At 39.1% G+C, this 13,569-nt stretch overlaps 1 protein-coding gene across 4 annotated transcripts in view; it reads left to right on the plus strand.

The window, feature by feature from the left end:
* MYO5A (myosin VA) overlaps positions 1-13,569 on the plus strand; it is a 198,522-nt gene that overhangs the window by 129,647 nt on the left and 55,306 nt on the right. For all 4 annotated transcript variants that reach the window (XM_070469262.1, XM_070469263.1, XM_070469264.1 and 1 more), the window contains exons 19-22: positions 1,951-2,162; positions 3,684-3,840; positions 9,599-9,838; positions 10,832-11,080. In XM_070469262.1, the coding sequence (XP_070325363.1) occupies positions 1,951-2,162; positions 3,684-3,840; positions 9,599-9,838; positions 10,832-11,080 (858 nt within the window). The remainder of the gene's footprint in view (positions 1-1,950; positions 2,163-3,683; positions 3,841-9,598; positions 9,839-10,831; positions 11,081-13,569) is intronic.

A 13,569-nucleotide genomic window follows, 5' to 3' on the forward strand; every position in this document is an offset into this window, starting at 1 on the left:
CTGGATCATTTTCAATAAAAATTTACCACTTATTATGAAAGACACCAGGCCAAATGCTGTGTGATTAAGAAAAAATAAGTCTTAGACTCCGGTAATATACTATGTCTTCGAAATCAATGCATTTTAAAGACAAGTATAATATACCTTAGTGTCTATGAAATGCTGAGTGAATGAGACAAGAAATCAGAGGAAGACAAAGCCACTTCTGCTGTGGGAAGGAGGAACAATTCATGGGAGATATGTATTTTGAGTCAGGCCCTGAAAAATGGGTAAAACTATAAAACCGGAAGGAGACTATCCTAATAGGGTGCAAAGCACATGGAAGCAGGAAAGCATAGTTTTCTCAAAAAAGAGTACAGTAGGATTTTTGTTTTTGCATAAAAATTTGGTGCCTGGGGAGTAAGGAATTCGTTAGGAAATGGGGGTTGGTGTTTGAAGGGTCTTGCCTACCAAGCTAAGGCATTCGCAGACTTTAGAATGCATCAGAGTCACCTACAGGACTTGTTACACTACAGATTGCCAGACCCCACCTCCAGAATTTCTGATTTGGTCGTCTGGGATGCGCCCAATAATTTGCATTTCTATCAAGTTCCCAGTGATGCTGATGCTGGTTTGAGGACTACACTTGGATAGCCACTGATATATGTTGTGGAGAATTTAAGATTCATGAAATGTCTTTTAAAGAATATTATATTTTCACTTATTTGACATTAGGTTGGATGAATTAACTCACTTTGAAGTAATTAGTAATAATTACTAGCTACTAATTAGATGTAATATCTCTTCTCTGGTAATAATTTTTTTTTTTTCCTTGAAATAGCTTAGGCCACTTTCCTGGTGATGTATAAAAGAATTGGGTCCATTTTGAATTGGCCCAAGTCCTTTCTAGGCAATCAAGAGCAGAAAGTAGGGAGAGTCATCCACACCAGCTTCCTCCCCCAGACCTCTCCCAGCTGAGCTTGGGGACCACAGGGCAGAGGAGGGCAGACTTGGGGATCAGGGAGACGGGGAGCTGAGATGAGATGGGGCTGGGAGAGGGAACCACTTACTAGCTTTTCCAGCTAGCTTCCTTTGTAACATTTATTGATTTAAACTAAAATAGTTTTAGATGTATGTGATTTCCTATTTTCTCTTTTCATGTACAAGATAGAAAATATTAGCTTACAGTGAAAAGTTATTTTCTCTGTTTTCACTTCGAACTTCAGATCACAATTTTGATTGTTGCAAATAAACTCTACTCTTTCGATGTGAGATGCTTAATTAATCACATGCTTTTAGATACGTTGGGTCAGAATGTAATAGACCAAAAATAGCATGCCTATCTATCTGTGTTTACTGCTCAACTTTGCTTATAATCAGAAGTCAGTGAGCATAATAAATGATTATATTTTTGAAATTTGCAGACGGATTTACTATTGATTAAAACAAGAGATAACTGTTGAGAAACTTAACTCTTAACATGAATATGCAGCATTTTTTATCTTTTTGTTTTTATTTTGTATGTATTACTTCCTGCCTTTTTCTTCACACTGGTGTTTTTGTCCCTTCAGCTTTCTCATGGAACTCACAGCCCGATGTAATCCTTACAGTCCGGGTCAGTCAGAGGGAGTGTCAGCATCTCCATTTCCTTGAGATATTTAAAATACAAACAAGCAAATAGTAGCTGCCTATAACCCACAACCAAGTTTTGGGCCTCAGATAATAATTCCAGGTAGACTAATTCTGGAAAATAACTCTTAAACTGCAGTTTTCCTTAAAGTCCCTTCTATTCGCTCAACTTGCCTAGGATCAAAAAGCTGGCTCCATTAGATACTTGCGATGTAGCCCAAGTTTTAGCTAATAGTTTCATCCCTTTACTGATTCTGCTTTTAGACATATTTTTTTCTCTTTAAAATTCACTTATTTGGTCATCATTTCTACTTCTGAGTATATAGTTTCTTCCAAATACAGGACAAGGACAAATACCAGTTTGGGAAGACAAAGATCTTTTTCCGGGCTGGTCAAGTGGCCTATCTAGAAAAATTGAGGGCAGACAAGCTGAGGGCTGCCTGCATCCGGATCCAGAAGACGATCCGAGGGTGGCTGCTGCGGAAGAAGTACCTGCGCATGCGCAAGGCTGCCATCACTGTGCAGAGATACGTGCGAGGCTACCAGGCCCGATGGTAGGTGTCCTGGTGGCGTGTACACGCTGGGTTAGGGAAAGCCGAGATTGAAGAGTGCATCTGATTTATTGTCTAAGCTAGGATAGTTTGGGGTGGGATGGTCACCCTACCACTCAAGGCAGTTCAGTTCAGTCACTCAGTCGTGTCTTTCCAACCCCATGGACTGCAGCACACCAGGCCTCCCTGTCCATCACCAACTCCCAGAGTTTACCCAAACTCATGGCCATTGAGTCAGTGATGCCATCCAACCATCTCATCCTCTGTCATCTCCTTTTCCTCCTGCCTTCAATCTTTCCCAGCATCAGGGTCTTTTCAAATCAGTCAACTCTTTGCATCAGGTGGCCAATGTATTGGAGTTTCAGCTTCAACATCAGTCCTTCCAATGAACACTCAGGACTGATCTCCTTTTGGATGGACTGGTTTAATCTCCTTGCAGTCCACGGGACTCTCAAGAGTCTTCTCCAACACCACAGTTCAAAAGCATCAGTTCTTCGGCACTCAGCTTTCTTTAAAGTCCAATTGTCACATCCACTCAAGGCAACACCTTACCTTTTCTTAGTTCCAAGTAATTAACTCATAAGACAGTTAAATAGAATAGAATTTCACTCACCTTTATGAATCAGATTGAACCTCAAAAAAAAAAAATACAAATTACTGCCTACTCATGTCCTCAGTATTTATTTTTTATACATTTATATTGGGCTTCCCTGGTGGCTAGCTGGTAAAGAATCTGCCTGCAGTGTGGGAGACCTAGGTTCAATCCCTGGGTTGGGAAATCTGCTGGAGAAGGGAAGGGCTACCCACTCCAGTATTCTGGCCTGGAGAATTCCATGGACTGTATAGTCCATGGGGTTGCAAAGAGTCAGACACTAAGTGACTTTCTCTTTCACTTTTAATGGACTTGAAGAAATCATCTGTAAATTAGGGCAATCATGAATATAACCTGTTAAGAATGATTCCATTGAGGTGTTTTTAGGAGCAATAAGCTGAGAACTGTAGAAAAGAATTAACTTACATGCGATTACATATTAGGATAATTTTAATTTAGAGCTATCAGAAGACATGAATCAATGATAAAGAACTTATGCCCAAGTAAATAGATTGAGGAAAAACATCATGCATTAGCAATGGATAGAGCTCAGGAAGCTGGGGCTAAGTAGGTATGGTATTATTGTGTGAACTGGTCTGCTGTGTAAGGGGAACATAACCTGGGGTAATGAGCACAGTCCTAAGAGGAATGAACCTTTATGACCTTTAGCTTCTTGTAAAATCAAGTAATATGGGACAGCCCACATTTTAGGGTTAGGTAAGGCTCATTTGAGATAACAGATGGACAGATACTTGGGGATCATAAAATAACTACAAATATAAGAAATATAAATGTTGATTTAACATGTAGGTTATTAGAATAATCAATGAAAGTACTACTTATTATGCCAAGATATTGGTGCTTTCATCCTCTACAAAATGTGTTCCTGGGTTTTTCTGACTACTGACAACTCGCCACTCTTTCTCTACCAGCTATGCTAAGTTCCTGCGCAGAACCAAGGCCGCCACTATCATCCAGAAGTACTGGCGCATGTATGTAGCTCGCCGGAGATACAAGATCACGCGGACTGCCACGATTGTCCTTCAGTCTTATTTGCGAGGCTACTTGGCCAGAAATAGGTATCACAAGGTGAGGCATTGTTTTCAACTTTTTTATTCATCCCATTAACATTAATCAAATTCCACGTCTGTACAAAGTGCCACGGGTCCTCCTATGAATGTAGGACTTGTATGGAGACAAGGAAGATCCCCTGGAGAAGGGATAGGCTACCCACTCCAATACTCTTGGGCTTCTCTTGTGGCTCAGCTGGTAAAGAATTCACCTGCAATGCGGGAGACCTGGGTTTGATCCCTGAAGAAGGGAAAGACTACCCACTCCAGTATTCTGGCCTGGAGAATTCCATGGACTGTATAGTCCATGGGCTCACAAAAAGTCAGACATGACTGAGCGCCTTTCACTTTCCTTTTCAACCAACAATTGAAATACATTTTTAAATATTAAATAATAAGTACATATTTATTTATTTATTAACATGACTTGGAAAAAGAAAGCTTACCTTTTTATTCCCTTTGTGTATGTAATTTGGGAGGGGGAAAAGTGACATTTTAGTTTCCTGTGGCTGCTGTAATACATTACCACCAACTTGGTAGCTGGAAACAAGAGAAATTTCTCATTGAACTTTCTCACAGTTCTAGAGGCAAGAACTGAGAAAACAAGATGTCAGCAGAGCTACACTCCCTCCAGAAGCTATGGGGAGGGGACCCATTTCTTGCCTCTTCTAGTGCTGGAGGCCACCAGGATTCCTTATACTTTTGTGCCCATATCACTCCAAGCCCTGTCTCCATCTTCATTCACATCTTCTCTCTGTGTCTAACTTTACTTCCTTTTGTCTGTCTCTTGTGAGAACACTTATGATGGATTTGGGCTCCACCTAGATAATCCAGGATAATCTCTCCATCTCAAGATCCCTAACGTAATTATACCTTCAAAGACCCTTTCCCCAAATAAAGTAACATTTGCAGATTCATGGAGGAATCTAGGGGTCTTTATTCAGCTAATTATGGTGAGCTTTGAATAGGTAAAGTATATGACAAATGAACAGATGATTAAGAATGAAACAAATTTGGAAGAACTTACCATGATAAAGTGAAACCAAATGTAATATCAATGTAGTTAAAGTTGTATTAACTGGAGTATGGTGCTATAGAAATATTTGACAAGTAATATCATAAAGCATTAATTTATGTCTAGCACTAATCATTATGACTAGAGATAGTGGATCACCAGATTAGTCTTACCTAATCATCACCTCTAACAATATATGGTCTGGTCGATAAACATTTTTTCTCTTTTTTATTTCAGCAAGGTTTTGAGTCTGTTCTTTAGGTTCATCCACCTTATTAGAACTGACTGAAATGTGTTCCTTTTCATGGCTGAGTAGTATTCCATTGTATGTATGTGCCACAGCTTCTTTATCCATTCATCTGTTGATGGACGTATATATAGATTGCTTCCATGTTCTAGCTATTGTAAATAGTGCTGCAGTGAACATTGGGGTACATGTGTCTTTTTCAACTTTGGTTTCCTCACGGTATATGCCTAGTAGTGGGATTGCTGGGGCATATGGTGGTTTTATTCCTAGTTTTTTAAGGAATCTCCATACCATCTTCCATTGTGACTGTATCAGTTTACATTCCCACCAGAAGTGCAAGAGGGTTCCCTTTTCTCTCCACATTCTCCAGCACCCTCTCCAGAATTTATTGTTTGTAGACTTTTTAATGATGACCATTCTAACCTGTGTGAGGTAATATCTCATTGTAGTTTTGATTTGCATTTCTCTAATAATGAGCGATGTTGAATATCTTTTCATGTGTTTGTTAGCCATCTGTGTGTCTTCTTTGAAGAAATGTCTGTTTAGATCTTTTTCCTGCTTTTTGATTGGGGTGTTTGTTTTTCCGGTATTGACTTATGTGAACTACTTGTATATTTTTTAAATTAACCCTTTGTTAGTTGTCATTTCCTATTATTTTTTTTTCCCATTCTGAGGGTTGTTTTTTCTTCTTGCTTATAGTTTCCTTTGCTGTGCAAGAGCTTTTAAGTTTAATTAGGCCCCACTTGTTTATTTTTGTTTTTATCTCTATTACTCTAGGAGATGGGTCATAGAGGATCTTGCTGTGATTTATGTCATGGAGTGTTCTATGTTTTCCTCTAACAGTCTTATAGTTTCTGGTCTTACCTTTAGGTATTTAATCCATTTTGATTTTATCTTGGTGTATGGTGTTAGGAAGTGTTCTAGTTTCATTCTTTCACTCATAGCTGTCCAGTTTTCCCAGCACCACTTATTGAAGATGCTATCTTTGCCCCATTGTATATTCTTGCCTCCTTTGTCAAAATTAAGGTACCCGTAGGTATGTGGGTTTATCTCTGGGCTTCCTATCTTGTTCCATTGGTCTATATTTCTGTTTTTGTGCCAGTACCATACTGTCTTGATGACTGTAGCTTTGTAGTTTAGTCTGGAGCCTGTTCTTTAGAACATATTCCTAATAAGCCAGAAATACCCTGATGCTGGGAAAGATTGAGGGCGGGAGGAGAAGGGGATGACAGAGGATGGGATAGTTGGATGGCATCACAGACTCAATGGACATGAGTTTGAGTAAACTCTGGGAGTTGGTGATGGACAGGGAGGCCTGCTGTGCTGCAGTCCATGGGCTCACAAAGAGTCAGACACGACTGAGCGACTGAACTGAACTGAACAGTCTAGATCTTGGAGCCCTTTGGGCACTGTTAGAAGGAGAGTCAGTTGAGTGATATAGGACATTTCTCTAATCATAGGCAGTATGTGGGCATACTGGAACCTGGACACTATTCATGTGTTTATTTTACTTTCTTAATTTAAATTAATTTTAGACAACAAAGGAAAATGGAAAGCTAATGAGGGTTGAATGAGCATATTTAAATAGCTGTGCTTTGAAGAAAATTTGAAGACAGTTTCTCCAGGTCTTTCTGCCCATTCCTGCTTTATGGTTAAGTGTTCCTTCTTTTCAAGCATGAGCTTTCAAGGGAATGTAAAGCCTTATTAAACTTGACCTATTAAATGCCAAACCGGTTACTCTCCTGTTTTCCTCAGTACTCTTTTTGGGAACATCTAAACTGGGATTTGAGGCTATTGGTTAGCAGTTGAAGTCTCTAGCCAGCTTAGCTCCCACTGTGACTGGACCTAGTTAGGGTACCAGCTTAGACTAGTTCATGTATAGGCCAGTGATAGCTGTGATTCCAATCTCAGCCTCCCCTTCTCCAGCTTTGGGAGGTCCTAAAGTGGAAGCAAGTGTTACTTAATGTCTCTGACTCATCAATGGAATTGAGATTGAGAATGGAAGTTCTAATTATATACTGTTTCCATTTGGCTGAAATTACAGAAATGGACCAATGTCTGAAGTTACATGGGGGAGAAGGAAATTGAATAGGAACATTGGCATTAATAGCTTTGCCACTGTGTGCTGCTTGAGGTTTTTTTTTTTAATTCTGAAAGCCTTCAGTTTGCCATCACTGAGTTTTACCCAGTTTGTCACTAGTCATCCAGATAGACAGGGGCTTCCCTCAGGATTCTGATGTTGAGTGAGATCACAGGATGCCCTGCCCCACTGTAGCATGATGCATGGTGACTGCACTTAGTGGGAACTGAAGGCTACCTTGGCATTAGGAAAACAGCCCAAAGGGGTAGTCTTGAGTTAGCTGAAGACACTATATAGGTCTCTGAAACACCTATGTTTATTTTGTTGTTGTTTAGTTGCTAAGTTATGTCTGACCCCTTTTGGGACCCCATGGACTGTAGCCTGCAAGGCTCTTCTGTCCAGGGGAATTTTCAGGCAATAATATTGGAATGGGTTGCCATTTCCTTCGCCAAAGGATCTTCCTGACACGGGGATCGAACCCACATCTCCTGCTTAGCAGGCTGATTCTTTACCATGGAGCCACCAGGGAAACCCATGTTTATTTTATATTTGATGACTTTAAATACAACCACTTATTTCTTTCATATCATCTGGGATGGCATATGATTTCATTATTTTTCTCAGCTACATAACCTAAAAATAAGAACTGTTTTTTCAATGATCTTACCAAATTGCTATTATCTGAATAGATGGTTTCAGAGATTTTTTATATTTAAAAAAAGTTTCATAAAAGATATATTGTATCCCTTTATCATAATCACTAGTGAGTACTTAAGTGAATACATTGTAACATTCATATCACACAAGTTCAGTTCAGTTCAGTCACTCAGTCATGTCCAACTCTTTGCGACCCCATGAACCATAGCATGCCAGGCCTCCCTGTCCATCACCAATTCCCGGAGTCCACCCAAACCCATGTCCTATTGAGTCGGTGATGCCATCCAACCATCTCATCCTCTGTCGTCCCCTTCTCTTGCCCTCAATCTTTCCCAGCATTAGGGTCTTTTCAAATGAGTCAGCTCTCCACATCAGGTGGCCAAAGTATTGGAGTTTCAGCTTCAACATCAGTCCTTCCAATGAATACCCAGGACTGATCTCCTTTAGGATGGACTGGTTGGATCTCCTTGCAGTCCAAGGGACTCTCACGAGTTTTCTCCAACACCACAGTTCAGAAGCCATCAATTCTTCAGCACTCAGCTTTCTTTATAGTCCAACTCTCACATCCATACATGACCACTGGAAAAACCATAACCTTGACTAGACGGACCTTGGTTGACAAAGTAATGTCTCTGCTTTTTAATATGCTGTCTAGGTTGGTCATAACTTTCCTTCCAAGGAGTAAGCATCTTTTAATTTCATGGCTGCAATCACTATCTGCAGTGATTTTGGAGCCCAAAAAAATAAAGTCAGCCACTGTTTCCCCATCTATTTGCCATCTTATCAAATCATAGTTTTGAAAGGACCTCAAAGTCTTGCTAGTTCAACCCTTCCTAAAATTTAAGAATTTCCCTATCATTCCTGGAAATTGTTTGCACAATCTCTGCTTGATGGTCATTAGTGACAAGAGATTTATCTCATAAGGATGAATGAGTGTTTATAAGTTTAGGGGAATATCTTTTTTTTAAGAAAACACAATATAAAATTAAGATTTGTTTACTTTATCTTTCTTTTAGCTTTCCTGTTAAAGTTCTGTTCCTATTACCTTTGAACCCCATGAGTGGATTTGTGCTACATTTGTAAAGCAATTGGAAATCCTCACTAGAGTGGTATTCCTCAAAAATGGCAAATGAGAGAATCATTTTTTTGTTTCGGGGGGAAAAATCAATAAATTAATAATAAACTTTGCAGTACCCCCAAGTGTTGGCTTCTATAGCCTGCTTACCAAACATACCCTATGTCCTCAAGCAGAGACCTAATGCACAGTGACATGAAACCAGCAGTAAGGGTAGTGGATAAATCTATTTTACTAGCACATAATTCACAGGGTATCATGTTCTGTTTAGTGTCTGAAGGATAACTGGTTGCTTTTAGAAATCATGTAGTCATAAGAAACCTAATGCATTTTTCTTTCTTTTTAGATTAGTTTTCTATTTAATAATCTGGGGTGTTTAATTTTGATGGCTCTTATGTGTATACTCTGTTTATCATCATACATAGACATGTAATCCCACATATGACATGTCGATATAATACATGTTTTACATATGTTTCTCAAATTGCCTTTTAAAGATTACATTTCAATCATCTTTTAAAATAATTTGTGCCTCCATTTATTTGTGATAAGTACACTCGTGTAATACATTGTTACTTCAGCTTTTCTAATGTCTTTCCCTTTAGTTAATGTGTGGTTCTCAGCCTGCATCCATAGGGTGATAGACTTAAACATTGAGTGTAATCCAGGGTCTGACATTATTTGCACCTACCCTTCTCTCCAGATACTCCGTGAGCACAAAGCAGTCATCATTCAGAAGTGGGTCCGTGGCTGGCTGGCTCGCACCTACTACAGGAGGAGCATTCACGCCATCATCTACCTTCAGTGCTGCTTCCGACGGATGATGGCCAAGCGCGAGCTGAAGAAACTTAAGATCGAGGCCCGCTCCGTGGAGCGCTATAAGAAGCTCCACATCGGCATGGAGAACAAGATCATGCAGCTGCAACGCAAAGTTGATGAGCAGGTGTGTTTTGAACAGCAGCCCTAAAAGTGCAGCATGCCCAATGAAATACACTGGGATTATCTTCAGCATTGTCTCCTCTTGACTTTACCTCTCAGTCTCAGCAAAAAATAGTAAGACAGTAGTGACATTAATGAGCATGGAAATCATGACAAGCTCATAGGTAAGATTATAACTGCAAGAACCAAGGCAGGAAATTGTTTTTGAGAACACAGACAGGTTTGCTAGTAATCCAAAAGGTTAGGACTGAGAGTCATATTGTACTTTATATTTTACACAGCTCTTTCATCATTATCATTCAGTTGTGTGTAGTATATTGTTCTTTTGTAGATTAGTTGTTTAGCACTGAGATGGCCAAAGAAGCAGGAAGATGTCCATGCTTCTGAGGAATCTGCAGTCTATTTGCAGAGATAACAGTTGATTTCTTACAGATAGTTATTACCAAGTAATATTTTAGCACCTGCAAATTATATATGTAGTTAGTGACATATAAATACTAATGATGACAAAGAAAAACACAAAAAAGAATGAAATAAAATTCATCAGAAAGGTTTTCTGAATGGGAGGTGTTTCCAGATGTTAAACAAAGAGGTTTGTAAGACATGATTTTGAGGCCATTTTATCATTCCTATACGTCACTAACCAGCATATGGCTTTTAGTAGCACACTGATTTGTTTTTAAAAACAAATCTAGATTTTCCTATTCCTGGATTGAGAAGCAGGGAAGAGAATTTAGTATGGTAACTCTCCTTGTGACTATGAGAGAATCACATCTATGTTGCTCATCTCACATAAAACATAAATAATTGTGTCTGTTCTCTTTTTGTATTACTAAGAGGGTACTGATTGTGTTACTTTAAATGTCACTAGTATTTTGGTTAGAGGCTATATCAGTGCTGCAATGATATAGCATGAATATGATGAATAGGCATGGTTTTCTCACTAAGTACATTTCATGGTATGTATATTTACTGTCACTCATGTGTGTGTTTACAGAACAAAGACTACAAATGCCTCATGGAGAAACTGACCAATCTGGAAGGAATATACAACTCGGAGACTGAGAAATTACGAAGTGATTTAGAACGTCTTCAGCTAAGTGAAGAAGAGGCTAAGATTGCTACTGGACGGGTCCTCAGTCTGCAGGAAGAAATTGCCAAGCTAAGGAAAGACCTGGAACAAACTCAGTCTGAGAAAAAATCCATTGAGGAACGTGCTGATAGATACAAACAAGAAACTGAGCAGGTGGGAACTAATGTTCATCTCCTCATCTATTCCTTTCACAAAGGAGATGTGCTGCCATATTGACTTGGTTGGCCATTGTAGCTCAATGTAGGCCTCAGTTGAAAGTAAAACACACCTTTCGGTCAGTTGACTGTTCATTATTAGTGTTTTTCCCCAAGGAGTTCTTTCATATGCTGGATGAGTAGCTATAGGTCTTTTAGTAGAATGTTTTACTCTACTAAGAATAGAAGGAAAGCAGTGTTATAAGAAGAAAATTGATGGCCAAGTACCTACTATACACTCTTTTTGTTGAAGGTATAGATCTGTGTGGAGTCAGCCAGTTTAAGGTGATTAAGAAGTAAATTAAACAATAATCTGTCAGTAGCTAGTAGGAATTTTTATGGAAATCTACATTAAGGTTATTTTGAGAAGTCCACCAGAAATCCAAATGTCTGCACACTGGCCATAGTCAAGAACTGCTATACAAAAAATAACAACAAAACTGCTTACAGATTGACAGATGTTTCCACACTACAAATTTGTGTTAACTTATATCAAAACTTTATTAAACATAGAAAACATGAAGGCTCTCAAGAAGTAATGAGGAGTATTGTTTCAACATAAGAAAAAATACCTCAACATAAGGCTTACTGGGAAAAAGTAATAGATTTTTAGAGATCCTACTAGTATTACCATCTTTAAATGAAAACAGAGTTGACTCTGTTGGCTGTAACTACTTCTGAACTTTAACAGCAGCTTATGCAGTAAGAACCTCTGAAGGAGCTTAGACAGTTCAGGTAAGAGACTGTCACTAATAAGATGACAATCCTTCCATGATATTCAGGATCCTGATTAAAATAAACCCGTCTATATCTTCAACAGATCTTGACTTTGTGTCTGGAAACAGTTTCACTGGTAGCCTAGTCCATAAAGAATCTGCCTACAGTGCAGGAGACCTGGGTTCAATCCCTGGGTCAGGAACATCCCCTGGAGAAGGATTCAGTACTATTCTTCAGTATTCTTGCCTGGAAAATCATGGAAAGAGGAACTTAGCAGGCTATAACTCCTGAGGTCACAAGAGTTGGACACGACTTAGCGACTAAACCACCATTAATATATGTTACTTTGACATGGCAGGCTTGTTCTATTGAATATATATCCAGTGAGATACTCTTGAGGTTTAGGATCTGTCTTTCTCATTTTCTGTCTTTCTCAATCTCTTTTTTTCCCCATTTCCTGAGTCCCTGAAAGCTTCCAAAATTCCTTAGAAACTATAGAGTATTAACTTGGTAGGGGTATTCTCTTCCTTTTCACAGTCAAATGTATACCTTCCTAGTTAGATAGAATAGTATACCCAAACATATTCAGATTTCTCCTTTCTTCTTGCTTTATTATCTGTGGCTTTCGCAGGGATGTCTATATGCACTACCATTAATTCTTTTAGATGGAGTGTGGTAATGAGGAATGAAAGCATTTCCCTGCAAGAGCTAGCCTTGAGGAAAGCTGCACTGCCAGTCAGCCTGATCAAGGAGCCTAGAAGGTCCAGAGAACTGTGCTTCTTAACCAGGAATGTGTATCAGAATTGGCTGGAGAGTTTTTAAAAAGATACCTGCCCAGGCTCTGGGAGTGTAGGTCGGACACATTTATTTTGGAAAAGCACCACAGGTGATTGGTTGCATACCCCTGACAAAGAGCGGCTTCTCTCCAGAGCACCCAAAGAAGCCAGCCTTTGTACTGAGAGCACACCTTCTCAGGGCAGAAGGAAGAGACTGGACGATCAGAAAGAGCACCTCCTGGCCTGATGTCTGCCGTGGCTCAGTGCTGTAACTTCAGTTCTCTGTTCTTCAGGGATCCTTTGTCACAGCCCATTATCTCTATCGCTGAACTCTTCATATGTTCTCTTTATTACTAAAGCTGTTCCTTTAAGAGTTCTGTGAACTTACTCTTAGAGAAAGGAATTCACATTTCACTTATTCAGGTTTCACTTCAGCACACATTCTGTTACAAAGCTAAACTATATAAATTATCAACTTTGCAAAGTTACCTTTGGTTTTGATTTTTGCTTCCTGAGAATCCTTATCCAACCAGGAACCAGAAAGTTAAAAGGTCAACATTTTTTTTATTGTGGTAAAATATGCTTATATGTAACTTTAAATTTACCATTTTAATTGTTTTGAGTGTAAAGTTCTATGACATTAGTTATAGTCACATAGTTGTAAAGCCAATGCTTAAATGTGGAATGAAAGTTTACAACCTTGCAAAACTCTTAAAAGGAGATGAAAGTAAAATTCTCAAGACAGAGAGCAGGGAGCTTTGGAAGGTCTTCAGTGAATATCATACTTTTCTTGTCCTCTGTTATCTCTCTGTTGAATCTTGGGTACACATAAGCATTGTGTTAGGCTGTTGGGGTGAAAAGGTGTTATCATTACTTTAAGAGCAAATGCTTACTAGGTGTCCGGCAATTGGTAAATGCTCAAGGTACAAAGTAAAACAACAACAGCAAATCATCT

Source organism: Odocoileus virginianus, chromosome 6, assembly GCF_023699985.2.
Source record: "Odocoileus virginianus isolate 20LAN1187 ecotype Illinois chromosome 6, Ovbor_1.2, whole genome shotgun sequence".
In the NCBI taxonomy this organism is placed as follows: Eukaryota; Metazoa; Chordata; class Mammalia; order Artiodactyla; family Cervidae; genus Odocoileus; species Odocoileus virginianus.